This window comes from Phoenix dactylifera, unplaced genomic scaffold (assembly GCF_009389715.1).
Source record: "Phoenix dactylifera cultivar Barhee BC4 unplaced genomic scaffold, palm_55x_up_171113_PBpolish2nd_filt_p 000077F, whole genome shotgun sequence".
In the NCBI taxonomy this organism is placed as follows: Eukaryota; Viridiplantae; Streptophyta; class Magnoliopsida; order Arecales; family Arecaceae; genus Phoenix; species Phoenix dactylifera.
The window spans coordinates 1,728,425-1,751,276 of NW_024067676.1; the positions used below are offsets into that span (position 1 = coordinate 1,728,425).

General features: G+C 37.3%; 4 protein-coding genes across 6 annotated transcripts; all 4 read left to right on the top strand.

Annotated features, from left to right (window-relative positions):
- The first annotated feature begins 318 nt into the window (after nucleotides 1-318).
- On the top strand, nucleotides 319-8,843 carry LOC120104709 (heparan-alpha-glucosaminide N-acetyltransferase-like). Its single transcript, XM_039116313.1, has 13 exons — nucleotides 319-617; nucleotides 700-837; nucleotides 1,735-1,816; nucleotides 2,040-2,116; nucleotides 3,365-3,471; nucleotides 4,724-4,856; nucleotides 6,310-6,426; nucleotides 6,550-6,641; nucleotides 6,932-6,998; nucleotides 7,188-7,266; nucleotides 7,361-7,452; nucleotides 8,023-8,166; nucleotides 8,457-8,843. The coding sequence occupies exons 1-13, from the start codon at nucleotides 405-407 to the stop codon at nucleotides 8,595-8,597; spliced, it is 1,482 nt and encodes a 493-aa protein (XP_038972241.1). The 5' UTR covers nucleotides 319-404; the 3' UTR covers nucleotides 8,598-8,843.
- A 307-nt stretch (nucleotides 8,844-9,150) lies between these two features.
- On the top strand, nucleotides 9,151-18,087 carry LOC120104710 (probable prefoldin subunit 2). Of its 3 annotated transcripts, XM_039116316.1 has the most exons (3): nucleotides 12,874-13,047; nucleotides 13,167-13,238; nucleotides 17,432-18,087. In XM_039116316.1, the coding sequence occupies exon 3, from the start codon at nucleotides 17,436-17,438 to the stop codon at nucleotides 17,874-17,876; it is 441 nt and encodes a 146-aa protein (XP_038972244.1). In that variant the 5' UTR covers nucleotides 12,874-13,047; nucleotides 13,167-13,238; nucleotides 17,432-17,435; the 3' UTR covers nucleotides 17,877-18,087. The 3 variants fall into 3 exon arrangements, with proteins under 3 accessions (XP_038972243.1, XP_038972242.1, XP_038972244.1); XM_039116315.1 differs by lacking the exons at nucleotides 12,874-13,047; nucleotides 13,167-13,238 and adding an exon at nucleotides 9,151-9,284 and having other exon boundaries at nucleotides 17,432-18,085; XM_039116314.1 differs by lacking the exon at nucleotides 13,167-13,238 and having other exon boundaries at nucleotides 12,835-13,047.
- LOC120104711 lies at nucleotides 9,292-12,023 on the top strand. Its single transcript, XM_039116317.1, has one exon. The coding sequence runs from the start codon at nucleotides 10,245-10,247 to the stop codon at nucleotides 10,602-10,604; it is 360 nt and encodes a 119-aa protein (XP_038972245.1). The 5' UTR covers nucleotides 9,292-10,244; the 3' UTR covers nucleotides 10,605-12,023.
- A 3,313-nt stretch (nucleotides 18,088-21,400) lies between the features above and the next one.
- LOC103712633 lies at nucleotides 21,401-22,692 on the top strand. Its single transcript, XM_008799205.3, has one exon. The coding sequence runs from the start codon at nucleotides 21,906-21,908 to the stop codon at nucleotides 22,470-22,472; it is 567 nt and encodes a 188-aa protein (XP_008797427.2). The 5' UTR covers nucleotides 21,401-21,905; the 3' UTR covers nucleotides 22,473-22,692.
- The last annotated feature ends 160 nt before the right edge of the window (nucleotides 22,693-22,852 follow it).

The window sequence follows — 22,852 nt, forward strand, 5'->3', positions numbered from 1 at the left end:
CTATTTACAAGTCTACCCATTAAGGATATTTTAATCATTTTAATTTGAAACCGTTAATTTTTTAACACCGTTAGATAGTATGGATACACATAAAAAACAAAAATAAAAAAAGGGTAGGATGACAAAACAAGTATTTTAAGAGGGCATACATATAAATATCAATTTTGGATGGGTATTCATGCAAAATTCGATATTTAGGAGAATATTCATGCAAAAAAAATCTAAAAAAAAAAAAAAAGATTAACGTACAGTGTGCATACGATGGCCGATGATCCAGCGGAAACACTGATCTCCACGAAAAGAGCCCAAACGCTCTGACCAGTCAACAGCTTGTAAACCGGAGTCAGCTCAGCCGAGGCGCAGACACCGGAGCGCTCCCCTCCCGTGGGTCATCCGAGACCTCAATGGACTCCGTTGTCACCGTCGCCGACGAGCGGGCTCCGCTCCTCCCCTCCTCCTCCGCCGCCGACGATGACGAGATCCGCCCCTGGCGGTCCGACCACCATTCGCCGCTGGCGGAGGCGGCGGCCGACGGCGCTCCACCGAAGCCCCTCAAAATCGCCGAACCGAGCCAACGCCTGGCGTCCCTCGACGTGTTCCGCGGCCTCACCGTCGCGGTAACCTATTCTTCTTGTGATTCCAAACCTCGAAATCCTAGAATTATCTTGGAAGTCTCTTCTGATTTGGCGCTAATTTTAGCTGATGATTCTCGTGGATGATGCTGGAGGGGCGTTCCCGTCGATAAATCACGCGCCTTGGTTTGGGGTTACCCTCGCGGACTTCGTGATGCCCTTCTTCCTCTTCATCGTTGGAGTATCGGTGGCGCTGGTCTTTAAGGTATTCTCCATGGATTCTTTGCCCTTTTATCACTTCGAAGTTGTAGTCAGCATGTTTTATTCTCTATTTGTTAGAAAAATCTTGATGCACTTTATTACTTTTTGGGTGTCCATTTAAGGTAAAATTCAGTTATTATTAAGGATTCTGCTCTTATCGACTTCAGTACTTCTAATATCTTATAGTTATTACTACCATAATAGTTCCACTACTTTAATAGTAATGAAGTAGAACTCATTTTCTTTCTACCTACTAATGAAGGTTCCATTTCTATTGATACCACCACTAATGTCTCATAATCATTGCTATGACAGTGCTGCTATATAGTGCCGTTGCTTGAGATCTGTTTGGTCCATTTTCGCAATGCATACATGTTTTAGGATAGCTCCTAGAGGTATAAACAAAGACTATAGAAGTCCATTTTAGTCAATTTCCTTGAGAAAAAATCTTTTTTTTGGTGGATTGGAGATGTATGGCTCTTCTCTATTTGTTTAAGGTCCCATGAGTTGGATTGTCTCATCTGTATAGATCACTTTCTCAGCTTAATCCGTTCTCAATCGTATGAAATTGAAATCTATATTGTAATAAACATATGCTCTCGTTTTTGCATCATGCAACTTCAGCAATTTGGAAAGTGCAATTTGACCAGGGCCCTGCTCAGGAACAAAGTGAGGGTTCTTGTCCAGGAGGAGAGGAGGTGCGAGGCCTAAAATTATTGTATTAGTATGGTTTCATAAAACATATAAAGAAAAGATAAACCATCTACTTTTTTTTCTCTGTTATTGCATCACCTTCTATTGATGTATATTTTCAGGATATATTTTTGTCTGTTATCGACCTGGTGTTTGGATGGTAATTGACTAGTTCAATCTGCTTAATGTGTTTTAAAATGCTATGCAGAAAACTTCAAACAAGGTGACAACTACAAAAAAGGCTATCATGAGGACATTGAAGCTCTTTCTTTTGGGGTTGCTGCTGCAAGGTTCACTGTGGCATCCTATCTGATTAATGCGGCACTAATCTCTACCTTTTGTTTTAATGCATTCAACAAGAATGGTCCAACACCACAAATGAAGAAGCATCTTCATAACTGCCCTGTTATTATTGTTCTGGATAACTAATTCTCTTTTGCCTGCATATACTTTGACTGTTAGCTTCTTGCCTGGGACTTCAACTGCTTGTTGACACTTATACGATGCTTTTAGGTGGATACTTTCATGGTCGTGATCATTTGACTTATGGGGTTGACATAGATCATATACGATGGCTAGGAATACTACAGGTATTGGTAAGATTAGCATTTAATTAGCTGTTGTTATTTATTGCTGTCATGTTTTTATTTTGCTGATTGAATTTTTTTAATCCATGCATTGGTTACATGCTGATTAGTGTGTTCTAATTTTAATTCAGTTCCTCGAGGTTGTTTGTCCAGACATTGGTCTTAATAAAAGCCTAGGAAATGAATTAGTTTTCTTGCTTGTTGTGCCATTGAGAATCCTCTGGGACAAATAAGTGGCCTTAATCCGTTTTCAGAATCGCTTTCTGCTGTTTACTGATTGGTTTGCAGACTATAAAATGACACACTAATCCCATTGCGTGCAAAGGTAGATAGAATAGCTTGCAAATGCATCCTGAGCTTGAAGGTGTGGAGAATATGTAGCATGTGCTTCTTTATGAACTTTGTGGAGTTTAATGCTTTTGTCACTTGAGTTGATTTCATCAGTCTTCTAGAAAAGTATTAAATAGTTAGCTTAGAAATTTCTGCATTCTTGTTGAAAATGGGAATGAAGGACATTCCTTTGACATAAACAAACAAAGCACTATCATGATTGCTTGCAGAAAACTGGCATCATGTGGAGTAAGTCTTTAAAGGCTCCTGTCATCATACTTAAGTATATGTCATACAGAAAAAATGATTTTAGTGACAGAGTTTATGGTGCCTTTTTAAGAACTCAATTGGATTTCATAAACTATTTCCTTCATGTAGCAGATTGTTTGGGAGACATCTCAGATCCGTGGAGATCAATCAATCATATCATCATTCTTTGCACTGAAATGATGCTAATAAATTTTCATGGACTTCATGATAGCCTTTGCTTTAGTTTCCTTTCTGATGCCTGATTCGTTTGTCATGTTGATTGTGTTCTCTAATGTAAATGCTGATATAGATAACCAGAGTTACTATGTTATCTTATAATGAACTAAAACATGGTCAAATAACTGATGGGATACCATAATTGGGGTTTATTTAGCAACAATAAGGGAAACCTTGTGGGTTTAATGAAATACTTATGATATGTCGTTTTTAGTCATTATAAATAAGTAGAGCTGCTTCAAATTCAAAGCTAGGTTTATCTTTAGTAATAGATTGCAGATACCTTTTAATGTTATTTGTAATGCTTTATGGAACAAGGTGACTTGATTTATAACTATAGTAACTAGCATTGCAAACTGACAAAAAATGATTTTTGTTTCTATTTCTGTTACTGGTATATTTCGTGTTATCTGATTGTGCTTTTACATATCTTAGAGGATATCCATTGGATATTTTTTAGCAGCAATGTCAGAGATCTGGCTCATCCGCAATATGTTGGTGGATTCTCTAGTGTCGTATGCGAAGAAATACTATTTGGAATGGTCAGTCAAATTTTTGGTAGCTTACTTCAATTTTTCATATTCCTATTGCATTTTAAAGTCCTAGTAACTCGCATATAAACTGATTGCGTGACTTAAATTTAAAATAAGCATTTGTGCTTTCTCTTTTTTCTCAATTCTACATCTTTTGCTGATTATTACTCCATGCAAGTGAATACCAGAAAGCAACCCTTTTATCGGCATGCGGAAATTGATTTTTTTTTTTTTATGTCTGTTTTATTATGTCATACTATATTTGTTCAACTGATATATTTGTTAATGGGCTTTAATTGTTTATGTCTTTTCTTTTTCTGAAAATTATTTATGTCTTGACATATTATCATGACTGTTGCCTGAACTAGTGTGGTTCTATGAGAGAATATGCTGTATCAAGCCTCTTATGCTTTTGTTTTCCTAAGGCATTGGAGTGGCTGTCTGGATTTATGTAGCACCTAGACGAGACCTCAAAGTAGCCCTAGCCTCCTAGGTGTAAGGCTTGGTTTTTTAAAGCAAATTTGTCAAAAATAGTTTAAAAAATGAGCACTAATGAAAGCACCTAAAGAAAATTTGATTTATATATAACAGAAGCACAAATACGGGCATATATGACAACACCGAAACATCTAAAGCATGTCTTTAGATGTTATGCATTAGGTTGATAGAATTGGTGCCAAAAGTTAGCAGGAAATGTCAAATACAGAGGAATTGTACGTTCAAAGTTATAGAAGTTAATGAAAAACTTTTAGTTTAAGGATATAGAAGATAAGTAAATAATAGGAACAAATGCAAACTATTGAGTGATGATCATTTGAAGCCAATGCGAAGTTCGAGTAATGAGATATTACAGACAAATTTAGCTAATAAATAGGACATACAACACATATGTGATGGCCTATCATTTTGTCTCATATTGTCAAATAGTATATTAAACCGTATGTTTGAATGTAATTTATACATGGCTTCACACAGGTATAATGATGAAGGAGCTTGGGATTTTTATGTGTTTTACATAATGCTCTGCAGTTTTTGTTTATATCCTGAAGGATGAGGATGCCTTGGTTACATGGATTTTTTTTTTTCATAAAATGAAAAGTGCTATATTCTATAGAAAAAAATAATTAATTCAAGGCACCTGTGCTTCTTTGAAACGTCAGAACTACTGATGTAATTGTTACAACTTCACTTTCATGGATGAATTTTTCTATTTTTTTGAGTTTCAGCTGAATAGAGGCTAATTTTTGTCCATTGTGTAAAGGATTGCTGCCGTCATACTTACTTCGGTCTATGTTGGTTTACTTTTCGGTCTCTATGTGCCCAACTGGGAGTTTGCAGCTCCAAGCAGTAATTCCACTTTACTAAGTCCAACTTATGGAGTTGAAATTGAAAGTGTAAGTTCAGAATATTCCGTTTGCAATTTATTTTTGATTCTGTATATGTCACTATTATTATAAATAATATTTGTCAAATGACAGGATTTTATGCTAATAAATTTATTGATTATAATATCTAGATATTCCATTAAATAAGAAATGCGTCTTAAGATCTGTATGGAGGAAAAGAAGAATTGACAAGTCAGCCAACATAAGCACAAGGATGCTTGCTTAGTCCAGGATTATATATAGTTCTTTGTCCAAGGCGAGACTTGCATCCCAGATCATTGTTGTTCAATACAGCCTTGTGATTTGTATTGACTAGCTCTAGTCTTAATAATCTCTCATTGATTGCATACTTCTACTCTCTCTCTCTCTTTCTGGTGTGAATGTTTTGGTAAATTATTCCCTGAAATAGTTGAATTATTTACAAACTATTCAATGATTTGAATATTTCATCAATTACTTATGAACTAGTAATTTTTTATACTTAAATGTAATCATAAATTACTTAAAATCTTTTACAATTGCTCATTTTTTTGCCCATTGGAGGGTTCAAGGTCTTATTTTGCTTGCATTTTAAGTGTTGATTTTAATGCAGATTTTCCTTGCCCATCTTGTTTGGAGAATCATTTAAATTTGCCGCCTTTTTTGTTTTTTAATTTTATACCTTCAGATGTCCATTTTCAGCCTTGTTATCCATCATTGTGATTTTCTGGTTATTGGACCATATTTTGCACTCCATAGTTGTTGTGCTGCTATCAAATATATATAGCTTACTAATCGTTTCCTAGTGTCAACTGAATCCTCTTGTTTGAAAACAATGAGCTTTCAATTTTGAGCAATTCTTCTTATCCTTAATCTCAGCCATCTTTATTGTTATTCCTCTTCAGAGGTTGTGTGCCTCCTCGAGCATCCTTGACCATTATTTGCATTGAACAACTTGGCTGCCTCATATCCAACCATTTGTGTACATCCTGCAGTGTTCCCTTTCTTGTATGTGGATTTATTGTATATTATGTATGGAAATAGACTCAGAGAACAATCTTTAATTTTTGGTGCATGTCATTTAGTACTACTGTCATGGCTTCTTGGTTGTTGTTTCTGTAGTCATGGTGTCATTTGGTACCACTGTCATGGCTTCTTGGTTGTTGGTTTTCTGGTCATGGTGGTTGCACATTTGTGACCTGCTTCTATATATTTTCCTACAAAGTGCTTTGTCATTATAGTGTTGGGCTTTGACTGTGCTGCTATGTTTGTCAAATTTTATCTTCCACATCTGTGGTTCCTGTGCTTCGAGTTCTTGGTTTTTCCTGTAAGCTGTCTCCTAGTCATACTGTGAATCAGAGGGGTATCATTTGTCCCATTATTTGAAACGTGGTACATTGCATTTTATTGTATATGGATAGTGTGTTTCCTTGATTGTTGACCCTCCCACCATCTTAATAGACATGTTTTTGGTAACTGGCAGGTGCAATGCGGAGTGAGGGGTAGTCTTGGTCCTCCTTGCAATGCTGTGGGCTCGATAGATCGACTTCTTCTTGGTGAAAAACACCTATATCAGAATCCAGTCTATAAAAGGACAAAGGTTCTTTAGTTGATTTTTCTTCAAGTAACAGAGATTGTTCAGAAGTCCTTATATCTTAGCATTATTCATCAGCAGTTATGTTTAAGTCCTTGTTGGAACTTTTCTATCATTTCATGTTGATAGGAGTGCAGTGCTAATTCTCCTGATTATGGGCCCCTTCCACCAAATTCACCTGGATGGTGCCTTGCTCCATTCGACCCTGAGGGTTTATTAAGGTCAGTAATTATGCATACATATTTCCATTTAATTTAGACAATATCAATGATATCATTTCAAGAAAGTATTTTCTGCATAGGTATTGTCGCATCAATCACATCTAGATTGAGTGTAGTTGTAGAAAATGTGAGAATTAGCTGATTTGATTTGTGGATGCCTTGCCTTTTTGATTTTTTTTATGATCTTCTTTTGAACATCTATAAATCTCTTGTTCTACCTTAACAGGAAAGTTGCATACTAATCATCCTTTTTTTTCTCAAATTTTGTTCTTTGGTTGAATCATGCTCAGTTCACTGATGGCTGCTGTAACATGTTTTGCTGGATTACATTTTGGGCACATAATCGTGCATTCTAAGGTACAATGTGCTAAGAGTGACAGATTTTCCTGAAGTTTTAAAGTGTCTTTTTATTATTTTGATATCTAGACACTATTTGATGTTGTTGGCATGAAAATTGTAGCAGCAGCAATGGAATTAGCAGCAACAGCAGTGCTAGTGATACTTTCACTGAACTCAGTTGCTCATTTTTGGGCTTTTCTGCTGCAGGGTCATGCTCAGAGAATCTTGTTCTGGTCCATGACTTCTTTGGTCCTTCTACTCTGTGGATTTATTGTGGAGTTAGTAGGTATTACAAAGAAATGCATAAATATCTAACATATATATCTTAGATTTTGTGAAGCAGCAGTTAAACCTAAGCGCCATGTCTTTGCTTCCTGCAGGTATGCCTTTTAGCAAGCCATTATACACATTGAGCTACATGTTTCTTACGACAGGACTGTCTGGCTTTCTACTAACTCTGATATACTACATAGTGAGTTCTATGTCGGTCAGATGATAAATTACCTAAACAATCTTATGTTTTGAATTCGTTAATAACAGATCATGTGTCCTGTTGTGTTACATTTTTAGCCCTTTTGGTTTTGGTTTGAAAATTGGTAGCTTTGTATACCGAGAAGTTGACTAGGATCCTCAATGTCTAATGGTAGTGAAATCAAGTTCTTTATTTTTCCCAAAAAAAAGGATACATATATGACTGAATGTATCTCAATGAGTTTCTTGCGCCCTTGCATTCTTTTTGCTTGTCTGCTGCTAAAAATATATTGTCAAGTAGGTCAATTAAGATGCTTATCTAATATGTCTGATGATAGTAAAGTCAAAGTTGTTAAGTTTTTGTAAGTGTATACATATTGGACTAAATGTGTCTGAAAGAGTTTCTTGTGACCATTTTGTATGCTTTTTGCTTGTTCTTCTGCTATATAAGAATATAATCTTATCATCTTTGTAATTTCTCAGTTTAATTGCATATGTGCAATTGATATTGTAATAAACACTTTATTAAACCTGGTTTACTTTCCAACACTAACAACCATGTTTCATGCAGATTGATGTCAAGCAGTTTAGAAGGCCATTTATGTTACTTCAGTGGATGGGCATGAATGCCCTAATTGTTTATGTTTTGGCTGCTTCTGAGCTGTTTCCGGCAGCTGTACAAGGATTCTATTGGCGATCACCTGAAAACAACCTGGTATATATCTCTTCATTTTATTTGGGTATTATCTGTGAAATGTGGATCTATAGTTCACCATAGGATACTTCACTGTTGAACAGAACAAAGGCTAGATCATGGTTGACCCTTGGCTTTTTATTATCACTATCACCATGGCAAAATGAATTCGGTCCCCAACTTCTTCAAAGAACACTTATATCCTTTTCAATTTGATTTGTCCTAATCTGTATATTCATTTTTTCCAACTAAATCACTTATGTTCAAAATATCTCAGATCATTCACTGCAATAAAAAAAATTCTCTTGCAGGTGGATTTGACCGAATCATTGCTTCAAGCCATATGTCATTCCAAAAGGTGGGGCACTCTGGCCTTTGTGCTTCTGGAGATTCTATTCTGGTGTCTCGTTGCTGGCTTCTTACATATGAAAGGCATTTATATAAAAATGTAGCTCACGAGGATCGTGTATATATTGCCCAAGCACATTTGTGATTAACATTCAGCCCCAACTGTTCCTCTACTGAAACATTGCTGTGAGATTGGAACCCTCCAACTGACCTCCTTTCGTTTTGGCATATCCTGGTCAATTGAAATAGATCATGAAAGTTGCCATGTGATTTTTTTCACAAAGTTCTGCACTCTGCATTCTTGTAGGCATCCATGGTATCTTAATGTATCCATGCATCTTAACAACTAATTGGGCAGATTTCACTGCATCACTGAATATCTTTGTGTTTGTCTATTCTTCTTATGCTTGATCTGTAGGAACTGAATACTTCTCTGTTCTCCTTGTTTTATACTCTCTCCACCGTTGGCTTCTATTATTGGAAAACCCAACCCTAATGACCGACTCCACATCATCAGGCTAAAGAGACACCAGGTGTTCCTTCCCTCCTGCCACATAAGCTGACCATTGAAACATTTCTTCTTTTTTTTTCTGAATCGAGGCCTTGCATGCCAACAAGAATCATCAGACAGCAACAGGTACATGGGATGCTGAAGGAGCTTAGAACAGCAAGGTATTGGCAGCAGATAATGCCACCTGTGAGCTCTGATGATTCATGATCTCTTGTTAGCACTGGATTGTGGATAGATATTCTTCGCCAATAATGTAAGCTACGCAGTTATGATGAGCAAGGTTAGTTTTGTGGAGTAAAATGAATTATGTTCAGTCATTTAAACATTTTTATCTGTGCTTCTTGGCTCCATCACTAGTTCTTCCTAGAGTTTAATTCATCCAGAGGTAGAAGAAACAAAACAAATGGTCCAATTTGCTGGCCAAGGCCAGCAGGATCACCAAGATAAAAACATGTTGGTCTTGAAACTGCATCACTAGCCTTCTATTGTGCTTTACTCATCAAAATTTTAATTTCTTTTGTGATGGAAAAAATAAAATAAAATCCTTTTGTGCTGGAATGTTTGTTTAAATAGGAAAAGAGAGAGAGAGAGAGAGAGAAAATAATACAATATAAGAGAAACATGAGATCATTCACATATGCCAGCCTTGATGCAATTTACCACAGATAATTCAGATCATCATGGTTGTTTAATTGCTAATTAGCTTTGTAAAAACATTGTATTAGAAAAGTTGATTTTATGCATTCTAAAATAAAGAAATAAAGGTAATGTTATATCAAAAGTGTTTATAAAATGTAGGGAGGCTTTTTTTTAATTATTATTCCTAAGCTCATTTTTCAAGTTTCATGACTTGTTAGTGTTTTTAAAATAAATTTGTTGAAAAACATTAACAAACGGTTTAGGATTGCTCTCATTAACCACAAAGTGGATTTGTTAGCCACAAAAAAAAAAAAAAAAAAAAAGTTATAAAGGTGGATCCAGAAAATTCTCGCTTGCAAGCTCAAAGCCCTCTTTTTTAGGCCATGTCTGATCTGTCTTCTTCTAGACAAGTTGGACGCACCCCAAAGTTCCAATATCAAGGCCATTCCCCGTTGTCCGTCCCAAAAATATCCATTCCAATCCCCTAAAAAGAAGCCGGTATTAAGCGCCAGCTCGAATCCCTAAAAAACGAAACCCTAACCCTAATCATAACCCTACAAATTTGAACGCCTTCGGGAATAGCAATCCCTTCGTCTTCCCAATGCACGGCTTCGATCGGAGCTACCCTGACGGGCTCCGCCCCTACGACGGCGGCGCGGCGGACGCCGGCGGCCGGGGGCTGGAGATCGTGAGCGGGAAGGCCTACAGCGCGGGCCAGACAAGCATCTGCCGCCTGCCTCCGCCGCCGGGGGCACGGTGGCGGGCGGTCGGAGGCGGGGGCACCCTCACGTCGTCGACGACGTCGCTGTCGTCGGGGCCGGCGCCGTGGTGGGCCGCCGACGCGGAGGCGAAGCGGCGACGGAGGGTGGCGCGGTACAAGATCTACGCGGTACAGGGCAAGGTCAAGGCCTCGATCCGCAAGACCTTCCGGTGGGTCAAGGCTCTCGTCCGGGGCTGGTGAGGAGGCGGAGGCCTTTATTACGATCGAAATGACCTCTCTAAGTCACCGGAGTTGATGCCAGAGATTGGGATGGATGGCGTGGGTGTAATGTGGGGTGCTCTTTGCGGTCGTCTTGGATTATTTTACAGTGATCGTCACATTCTTTAATTTATTTGTTCGATAAATATTTTAAAATGTCCATCTGCTTGGCGATTTTAATTCTTTTCCTTTTTTTTATTATTTTTTTATGGTTTTGTTTTAAGCAGGTATTTAATTTGTATAATTCTTTGAGAATTATACAAGAGACCTATCGAACATAAATTATCCATGTTCAAATAATCTTGATAATTGGTGGGAAAAAACGCAGACAATTTAGAAAATAAAGATGCTAGGGCTTTTATTGTTATTTTATGTTATCAATTCTTAGATTAGTTGTTCCTCAGACCATTATTTAAGTTATAGGTCATATTGATTTACATTGTAAGTCTATGTATATGTATATATTTAATAAAATCATATAAAGGTTAGTCTTGGGTGCATGGTTGTACCTGAGATTTTTCTTGTGCAGCTAGCTACTCTTTATTTGTCATTTTGTTGGAAGGAGGACATTTATGTAAAGTAAATACCTGTTTTCCTAGGTCCTAAGATACTAATAAATGATGCTGAAAATTGCAGCCGTTTACAGAACATAAATACCTTGAATGCTCACACTTAGGATGTAACTCTTTTGTTTTCCCCCTTCTAGTGCGCACATATGTGGATGCACACAAGATCATCAAGCCATAGAATATGATTAATAAGATTGTGAGTATTTTCTACCTGCTTAACCACATGTCTCAAAGCATAGGGTGAATTATAAAGGATAAAACTAAATGGCATTATATTTGACCTATGTAGGATGCCAAACATGTGTACATGTTCAAGTGAATGTGTATAACATGTTATTGCTTTTTTCTTTGGTTCTGGTTTACATATGAATATATTTAGTGGATTGTAGGTTGATAACTATCTATCGAAAACTCCTTCCATTAGACAAACACATCAAATTCCTATGTGATGAATGCCAAATAAATAACATGATCTGAAAACAATATCAGAACAGAACACCTATTTATGTTAAATGTGATAGATAGCTCACACTTAGGATCTATCAAAAACTCCTTTTATCTTACAAAATCGTCTGTTTCAAATGTGACGAATATCATGAATAATATGTTCGAGAGACTCAAACCAAAATATCGAATTGCGTTAAATGGATTGATAGGATGATATATCCATCGAATACTCCTTTCATCTTCAAATGTGATGAAAGCCAAATAATTAACTTAATTAAAAGATAATATCAAAGTAGAAATTTTAGCTCCATTTCTTTCATGGATTGATTGGATGCTAGGTATCGAACAAATACTCCTTTTTATCTCATAAAGCCCTATGATCCAGACGTGATGAGACCATAACTATAACAATTCATAAAAAATATTTCTCTTATTCTTTTGAATCAAATGATTTGGATCATGATAGCGAAAAATAAATGAAAAAAATTAAATATTTTGTTAGTTTTGCTTTTATTTTTAATCGCATTTTTTTTCTTTTTTGTTAGGGGACTATAATTTCTTTATAGGGAATAGGAACAACAGGCCAATCAAAAATGAAAATAGATTTATCAAGTTTCATAAATATAACTCAACTTATAATCAACTTGGAGAATCATAATAGTTATTGGGCAACTTAGGTAACTCAAGCCTAACTAGATCCAGTATGACTTAAATTTAAGTTGGTATCGCAACTCTTAATATTGAGAAGGTTTCTCCATGCAGTTGCTAGGAAATTTGCAACATAAAGAAAGCATCACTTTGTCACCCTCCCTCTCTCTCCAGCTTAGAATGCCAAGGCCCACTCCCACCCCCCTTCATCACTCGCCATGTTTTAATCTAATTGGAGGCATGATATCCCATGCAATTTATTATTATGAAGGAGATGTTTGGGGATGAAGTTTGTCATGAAACATCAAAGATTCAAAAAAAAAAAAATTATGGTATACTTAAGCATCACATAAGTTTGTAAATTGAATTTTAAGAAAATTATGATAGAGCTTTTATTTTGTAATTATATAATTATTTTAAATACTATCTTATTATTTTGCGTAATCAAATTGAGCTGAATTTGATCAAATACGAGCAAGTTGTGTGAGGTTGGATTTAGCAATTTTGGAGCCGGCTGGAAATTTACTAAAACCACCTCGTCTTATCCCGGGTTGCACGACTCTTGAAGCTTGCATATTTTAATACTTTTCCCATCCAAGGCAAGCCGAGCGGTCGGCTCTCTGCTCCCAAATCCCAACCTCCCCTTCTCCTCTTCCCTCCGCTCCGGCGCCGCCCGTTCACCGCCGCCTACCACCGTAGGACCGTCCCGGCGTCCGACCGCGCTGCCCGAACGCCGTCCGCGGTCTCTCCCTTGTTACAAGGTTGACCTTTCCCCCCTTCTTCTTCTTCTTCTTCTTCTTCTTCTTCTTCTTCTTCCTCCTTCTACTCCAACTTCGTTAATCTGTTCCAACTGGGCTTCTCATCCCCGCTTCTATCTCAGATCCCTAGGCTTGTAGTTTATTCTAGGGTTTCTTAACCATCCAAAAGCTACGCTTTTTGCCCCGGATTCCTGGTCAGTTTCGAATCTTACTCGAGATTTTTTTTCCCTAGGTTTTAAAAAAATGTTAATTCATTTATACAATTATCGATAGTTTGGAGAATATAATGTTTGTTTATCTGATTTAGATTTCTGATCTCTAAGCCATTTTAATTCAAATTTGGAACTTTCCATGTTTATTCTGTGAACCTGTTATAAGGATCTAGCGTTTGATTCAGTGATGTAGTGGGAGTAAAATTAGATTCTTGTGCTTGATTTTTCGGTTCGGTAATACCGATCTTGCCGCAGAAAAGGAATTATAGTATTAGGATGGTTGGTGATAGAGGGACCGGATGCCATGTTTGAGATAATTACACTATTCTTATCTTTGTTTATTTTAGTTTTCCTTCTCGACCTGTTATCTTTCACTTGAAAATTTCGATTTTCCATTGACATTTGAAGGACCTACTTCTGTGATTGAGTCATGAGACTTAGCATTCTGCTCAAAGAGTATATTGAGCTTCATGGGCAGATCAGCTTCCAACATATAGAATTTGGCATCCGGTTTACCTTACTGATATTGATACTCCCTTGAGTCACAAGCTTTAGGGATTGGTTTTGTCAAAAATGTTCAAATATAAGGTTGTTAGTTGATCTTTAGAACCTCAAGCTATCTGTGTTATTATTCCTTTTGTAGTTGGACGGATGCAGGTCAGTGATTTCAAGCCATTAACTGATATGGGTTAATCAGTGGCAACTTGTTAGCAAGTTGGATCAAGTGCAGTTGGGCTGCAAGCATGCCTGCTTAAAATGGGTTTTTGCATGATTTTGGATTGACTCATATTATATTGGTCGCAGAACTCGTTTCTGATGTAGTCTCCATATGAGGGTTGGGTTTAGTTGCGTTTAGTTGGGTTTCTCGGGTCAAGTTCGTTCTTATATAAACCCAAACCCAATTCATAAGGACACGTCTGGATTGGGTTGGTTAAATGTATCAATGTTTTGCATGCAAAGAAACAACCATAAATTGTAGGCATTATGAACAACTCACTTCTGTTGTAATTAGTTCGTAACATATGGAAGTTAAGCTAAAAAACATATCTAACTGATTAATTACATAAAATAGTTAGATATAGCACATTCAAATTCTGTTAACAGAAGTGAACACATATCAATGGCATGCAACACTTGCATCTTCTGTAATGCTTATCTAAACGTGTTCACATTGTCTCACTAAAATCAAAGCTAACATGCTGATTTTATCAAAAATTCAACATTACTAATTGCACTTAAGGCATTCTGTGGTGGTCTGGGAAAAAATGTACTTGTACTAGTTCAGGTTGGGGTAGTTTTGCATGGGGCCTAACATGGTAAATAACTGATTTAAGCTGCACCTTTTTTAATAACTGGGCCTAAAAATATTTCAAATGATTTCAGTCTGGACTGGGTCGTGTCAATTTTTGATCAAACTTGGAGCCAGAACAGGTTACTTTAATTCAATTGTGGTCTTATGTATCGTACTTTGGACCAAATGAACTTGACAATTGACAATCCATTTTGCGTAATGAACTTACACTGCAATTTGGCATAAAGTTTTGGTTCAGTCTCATCAAAGTGGCTTCACTTGCTTTGTAGATTATTGTTGATAGTTTTGCCATAGTTGCCAATTGCATGAATATATCTACTAAGACTGTTTATTGAACATCTTTGCTGAGGCAGATCCTCAAGGATGTAGAAAAGTTTGATCTTGTTTAGTGCTTGGAGTCGCTATAAGAGGGAAGATTTCTGTATCCACTTGAACGGTGCGAGCGGAAAGAGCGAGCCACAAAAGCAATCTCAGGCAGGAACCTCATCTTTCTCATAGTTGATGCTCCGCTTGGGGAGAAAGAAATGTTAGGCTGGTGGCTATTGCTGGCCCAGGCAAGAGTTGCACGTGGTTTATATTAATCCTCGGATTAAGTAGAGAACCTAGACAATGATTTGAAAGTAGAGAACCAAACTCCCTTTGCTGAATTTGGTTCTTAGTTACCTTTTCCACGTGTGATATGGGGGAGGGGTTGCCCCTAAAAGGTCCAAGGATATTGGCAGCAATTGTGCAAGTACAGCATTTTGATTCATTTTGCTGTCAAAAAAGATGAGAGGGGCAAATGGCTGCAGTATGTGCGGAGTTTGCATAGCTAAGGAAGAAGCCATCTGTCACATGCGTTTTTCTTTCCATGTGATGTTGTCTACATGGAATGGGTAGCGTGGCAGGGATCTTGTCATAGAAATATACCCTTTTGTTCAATCAATGTTCTTATTTGGAAGCCCAGTGGAGATGAATTGCTCTTGTATTATTCTAGTATCATTAATTTTGGCTTTGAAGCTATATGTTGCAAGCTTGGAAGTCATAGCCTAAAAGAACTTTGGAGTTAATTTGAGTGAAAATTTTCAATATATATTGACCGAGTCAGGAATTGTCTATGTGCTAGGCTAGTGCATTGACTGGCATCACTCTTTGTCTGTCAATTCGATTTTTCTTTTCCTTTTGCTGCTGTTGTTTTCATGCTCTTAAATTGTAATTTGGGAAGGTAGATGTGGTGCATAATTGGAGTCCACAAGGAATGAAGGAATCTCCTTTCTTTCTGTCATCAACAGTATTATATTTGTAGCTTAACAGATGTTGGCTGTTGTGGTTTTAAAAGATGTTTTATGCTTCAATTAGTTTCCCAACCATCTACCGCTGGTTGTCTTGATCCATCAACTTTTAGTGATGAAACTTTTGTCAGCTCTGATATTTATCTTTTGGTATTGAAGTTTCGAGCTGTAAATGTTTGTTTATGATCTTCGGGATCATCTTTTGCTCTTTGAAAACCCAATCTTTCCTGAATCTTCATTTTTTGTGATTGTTCAATCTTGAAAATACTTTATGATGAAAAATGTCCGTGCAGGGAAGTGTCATATCAAGGCTGGGAGCTAAATCCAGAAGAGCTTTGATTGGTACTCATGATTTTATACTATGGGTTTGGATGGTGATGGATGCCAAAGTAATTGGTAGAAATGCTATGTCAGTCTTAAGTATCTCATATCTTGCTAATGTCAGTCCATAGTAAACATGATGCATGTAAACATGTCTAATTTTTGTAAATATCATACATTATGCGTCCTTTAGAAGATGTGCGGTTAAGTTTAATAAGACATAGTTCAAAAGACATGGATGTTAACAAGTCAAAGCAATGAACTCTTTTGGAAAATATAATTACAAAAAGAAGGATTTTGTCAAATATTTCGGTTCTAGTAGGTATCAAGTGTATAGGCAACTTTATCAAAACATACCTTTTATTATGCAATATTATAGAACAAAGTGAGCCCATGGTCAGTACATTCTGCCTCGCATTAGAAAGTTCTATTATGGTGCACAGTGGTACTGTACAAGACAATGGGAATGAGTCGCAAGGAAAGTTGTATAGCAAGGAAGAGTTTAATGCATAGCTGATGCACCTATTCTGGAACTTACCATTTTCCCTTGATTCCTACATGTCATTTTACGTATTGGAAGCATGAATAAGTGATAATTATATGGTTCTTTAGCAAATAAAAATGGCGTGTGCTCGAAAAAATTGATTTTTATGTGTTACTAGGTGGCCTGCAAATTTGGGCCCACCTTGTGCTTCCTCCAATTCATTCTTGAGAATATAAAATTTGATCAGGAGCAAGGGTCAAAGGAGTAGTAGTGGGTTCCATGCTGGTTTGCAATCAGTATAGCATGGTTCTTGTGCATACCATACTGTACCAACACATGGTATAGTATTTGGTGTTGGCACAACAAAAGGGACAGCGACACCAACTATGTACAGTAAAATATTGAGGGGCATACTGAGTACTGATTCCCTCCCTATATGCTACCATATATCTGGCATGAACCGGTATGAATTGGTACTTCAACTCTTGGTTGGGGGTTGTATTTGGTTTTATAAGTCCGCCTTTGTTGAATCAATAGCACAGTGTGTTGGATCTCTGATCAATGCTTGAATAACATGTGATGGAAATGATTCTCCAATGGTATATGTCCATGTTGAACTGCAAGACCTGGAGGAAGTGCAGAGCAATTTAATTCATCCATTATTTGCTGTAAACAGAAATTCGAGAATGCTTGATGGTAGACAAAATGACAAAATGTTGACGATAGTTTGACAGATTTTTGCTGCTTTATATTTGCATTTATCTTATCGAATTCTTCGCATTTTCAGGAACATGGCGAGCAAAGCTAGTGGTGATATCAGGGAACCGGTGAATGAGCAAGCAATTGCAAATATGTATGCGACCATGCGCTCTGAGATGAGCCAGTTCTACTCAAAGATCACAGAATTAGAGATGGAAGTCAGCGAGCATTCCCTTGTAATTGGTGCAATACAGCCACTCGATCCCTCTAGGCGCTGCTATCGGATGGTTGGTGGTGTGCTGGTAGAGAGGACGATTAAGGAGGTCCTGCCTGCAGTGCAGCGCAACAAGGCAGGCCTTGAAGAGGTCATTGCTCGCCTTAACGAGGCATTGGAGAAGAAGAAAAAAGAGATCGCGGAGTTTGAGTTGAAGCATAAGATCAAGATCAGGAAAGCAGACACCGAGGCTAACGATGACGGTAACCGTAAAGAAGGTTCTGCTCAGGGTGTTCTTGTAGGTCCGGCAAATGAGTAGGGTGAGGGATGGTACATTAAGCTACAAAGAGTTAAACTTCTAGATGGAAATGTGGTTACGTTAACTGCGAGCATGGATGCTATTGTATTTTTGTGTTAGGATACATATTTGCGTTTGGTTTTGGACTGCCTCAAAAAATGACAAGCTTAAGTGGATAAATGCTGTGAATGCTTCAACTTCGACAAATCTTTAGTTCTCTGTTATCAGTTGACCTTTCTTCTTTGTATGTTTGAAAGCCCGTTGCACCGGGTGTGTATCATTGTATTGTGGGATATATTTCCTGCCGCTATATGCTATGGGTTTGGATGACAGGTCAAATGGGAAACTTAGGCGGATGGCTGAAATCTGGAAATCAAGAAATTACAAAATGTGCTGCAACTCTATTCAATTATTATTATTATTATTATTATTATTATTATTATGAGGGTATATATATGCAAATAGTAATTTTATAAGAATATTTATATAATTTTATATATTTTGGGGAGTATGTATGAAAAAATCCTAAAATAAATTAAAGTTATAATTTATTGAGTATAACAAGATAAATGGAGTTGGTCTCTGCTTGGACAGCAAAGATTATTTTATCTTACGCATTTGAAAACTCAAGTTTTGAACATCTTAGAATGAAAATGGTCTTGTAATTAGAAAATATAATATACAGGAGGATTGATGTCCTTTCTCCTCCAAATTTCTTAATTTTGCAACGTAGAGGCTCTGTTTATTTTCTATACAGTGGTTTGGAGGATTTTCTCATCCATATAAAGTTATCTACGGTATCTATAGTATTCATCTACATCAACAAGATTGAAATATTCATTTGTGTTTGAGCTGGTGAGAGTTTATACTATCAATGTGTGAATCAGTTTACATCGAATGCATACCAAAAGTTAATTCTTGGGCTCATTAATACTGAATTGGCTAATTAATACTAGATCATCCTTATATTTTGAACGCAACAATCTCTGCAAGCTCGACCAATTAATCTTCTCATGCTATGTGTTATAGAAGACCTTTTGTGTGCATCAAATGGGAAGAAGCTTATTGCTTCTGCTACAACACAAGCTCCCCTCTCTCTCGTCATTCTTGCTGTGGTATAACTGAAACAGTGTGTGACGTGGGTGGTGTTCTCTCACGTAGGATTCCAGCCGTCTATAATGGAAGAAAGCTATTCTGGCAAAGGAGCAACAAAAGCAAGGGCCAAGCTGCATGCAATGGTGATGAGGATTCACTTTTTTTGTTATTGTTAGGATCATGACTTACTTTGTTCTTTACGGAACTTTTGCTTGGCTTGCACTCCGGAGATGGGTGAGCTGGAAAAGCTTCATGGCTTCCACCCATGACACTTTTCTGCCGTGAATGAGACCAACTAGGATGATAGAAGTGAAGTGGCAAACAAGCTAACAGAAGGGGAAGGATGCATGACTGACGGAGAGGGTAAGTGGCCAACATTTGGCAACCAAATTAATGAGTGCAATCAAAATTCACCATCTCCGTATCAGACTTCGTATCGGTGCAACATTAGGAGTATTAGTATAGTACGGTATGAAATTTTTTTGGTATAGCGAGCATTGGTATGCCATCCGTACCGAACCAATATGATATGATATGTTTTGTACTATTTTGTTTATACCAATATGGCATACCATGAATACAATCGAAACCATCAATTGGGTTCGCTGTTTTGTGCCTTCTAGAGTGGGATCTACTCACTATGAGAGATTTCTCCTTGAACTAGCAATTGCATGTTCCATTAACACAAATGAGGCCATAACCCTGTGGTGGTAGTCCCTTTTAGGGGGGCGAGGAGGTGGTGTTTTGGAAACTTGTGCTGTTCCAACACAGGTTATTATAGGTGGCACAAGTTAGCCCACGAGCACGTATGAGCATGGACATTCGATTAGCTATGATTTAGTGCGATTCAAATGAAATCCAACAAGATTGAGTTTGTTTATAGTTGAATTTGATTCATAAAAAAGAAATTTGTTAAGAGTTGAATTTGACACCGGGAGCTAGCTTGGCATAATTTGAGTCATGCAAAGTTGGTAGAAACTCTGTAACTAATAAATACATCATGTCAGGGTTAGTTTGGATCAATCACATAGCGTAGACCGAAAGATATTCATTTAGACCTAATTTTCTATCTAAATCTATTCATATATAGTTAAAATTGGAATATCCGACTAATATTCATATATGTATTCGTATCTGTTAAAAAAAATAAATATAGATATGAATAAAAAACTACCCAATCAGTATTGAAATATCTATCTTTATTTATAACTCTATTTAATTTTATATAAACTTATAAATATTTTTAGAAAATACATGGTTACAACAACGTGCTGGTAACTCGATTTACATCTATAAGCATTTAAAATAAATATAAATATATTTTTTTATTTGACTGACTTATATATATATATATATATATATATATATATATATATATATATATATATATATATATATATATATTAGTATTCAGTCCGTATCTACCGCTATCGAGCCCAATAATAGAAATTCTCATCATGTATTTGATGTTTTCCGGATCTAGCCAAACAAATTGCAAAAAAATTTTACCCTTAGCTGGAAGATGGGATGATTTATATGGTATATATTTATCCACAAAATCCATATCCTTTGCCGTATAAGTGTCGCATTGTATTCCTTTCACATGATCGTGACAGAAGCAGTCTCGGGACCCACCACTGGAACCAGCCAAGCACAGCCATAAACAAGATGTGGGGCCCTCACTACTACTCGACAAACAGGTGTCCAGCTGTCGCCATCTAGAGAGAGACAGAGTCATACGGCCATCTCCACGCGGTTGTGGAGTCCAACCTTGCGCGTTCTCCATCCCATCAAACAACCAGCTTTGCTATAATTCCAGCAAGCTATTTACTGCTCCAAAAGACCTTATTAGGATCCTTCCTCTACACTTTCTAAGAGAGAGAGAGATTTCCACAGGGTACTCGTTTCGTAGTGTAAAAGCAAAATAAAAAAAAGAATCCTATGAGTTTTGAATGGAGTGTGACATTCTATGAGTTGCGGCTAGCCTCATTTCCCAAAATACCCAGCTTAGTCGATAAGTTGTACGTATGGTTAATTTTTAGAAAACTCAACATCCCTTCTTTTTTTTGATCAGACCATAACATACGATTTCTTGATCACTATTATTTTATTTTTAATGCTGAACATGCTTATATAGAATTTGCAGATACTTACGCTTGTATCAGACATATTGATATTAGTTCTTACACACAATTATAGTTTACTCGCATATGTACATGCTTATATCTACATGTACATAATTAGTTGTAGCTCTGTATGTATTAAAGATTAAGTGTGTACAGCCACTAGGAACCAAGAATTAAAAAAAAAATTGAAACTTTAGTCGGGACTAGAAGTTATAGTCTAATTAATGAAGAGACCGGCTATCAAGTTATTATTGGTTGAATTTTTTTTTGAATAATCGAGCATAGAATGGACGTAAAGGTACAAAAAAAATACAGAAATGATGCATAAAACAAGAAATAATTTTATTGTAGATGAAAAAGAGAGAGACAGGATATTATCAATAGAACTTGCGAATGAAGAGAAAGAGCAGTGATAAAAGCACCAATTAATAGTGATTGTTCTTTGTTTACGTTCTTGTTATTTTCTTGCATGTCGAAGGGCATTTTTCCAAAAAAAAAGCTTGCCCTCTCCTACTCAAAACCGTGTACGATCCTGGGATCCATTTCCACCTGCCAGACTCGTAATATTTTATCCCAAGTCCACCGTTTTTAATCGAGTCCTCTCAACGGAAACCAGCTCATCATCCCAAGCGAGCGCGTCTCAAGATTCTCCACATAAAAGCCAGACCCCCCACCCATCCACCCAAACCAAGTGCTCTCCCCCCACCACCTTCCTTCAAAGCCCAGCATTTCCAAACAAGTTCTCAGTTCTCTCTTTTTCTCATCAACATCGCTGCTCTTCTTACAACTACTTGCTGCTGGTGCTAAGAAGCAATTATCTTCATCTACCATGGCGAAGAAGAAAGCAACATTGACAAGCCGAGCATGGAACTTGCTTCGCATGGCCTTGTTGTGGGCAAGGAAAGGTGGTTCCTTGAAGCGGCGGCTAATGGCCGATCTCCACTTCATTGCGAGTCATCTCAAGAGACTTGGAGCCGGTGACCACCCCTATGGAGAGCTCCACCATGGCGAGCGAGAGCTGTCATTCGATGAGACCCCCAAATTCCGCTTCAAGATACACCGGCCTCGCTTCCCATGCATCCAGCCGCCCACCAAATTTGACGACAATGATGATGATGACAGCAGTGTCTTCTATAAGACAGGCAATCCGAAGAGCTGTAGCTACTTTCAGAATGAAATGGAAGAAGAGGACGTAACCGATCATGATGAAGGTGGTCACGATTATGATGATGATAGATCGAAACGTGGAGCAGTCCATGAAGATGATGAAGAAGAAGAAGAAGAGATTGACTCGAAGGCTGAGGACTTCATAGCGAAGTTCTACGAGCAGATGAAGCTGCAACGCCAAGTCTCGCTGCTGCAGTACAATGAGATGCTTGACAGAGGCATGAGTTGAAAGAAGCATAATACCACCAGAGGTTGGAATTTCTTCTCGTGTGGATGCTCTTTCAATCCTCTGTATCTATCTACTTCTCCATTCTTTATTTGCGGCAATGCTGTATATAATAATGGAGTTTTCCAATAAGTTGTGGCTCATTTAGTGCATAATCTGCTCCTTCTCTCTTAAAAATTTGTTTCCCTTGAGTTTGGACATAGAGAAAATAAAGTTTCAGGAACTAAAGTTGCATTATGAAAATACACTGCAAGAGATGTATAGAAACCTTCCTCAGATGCTGTCTCACAGCCCTTAAACCTTTTACCATACCTGGAATCCAGGCAAATAAGCACTCAGCTGATGCCCGGAAACAATACTATTGTGATACCACTGTAATTGAA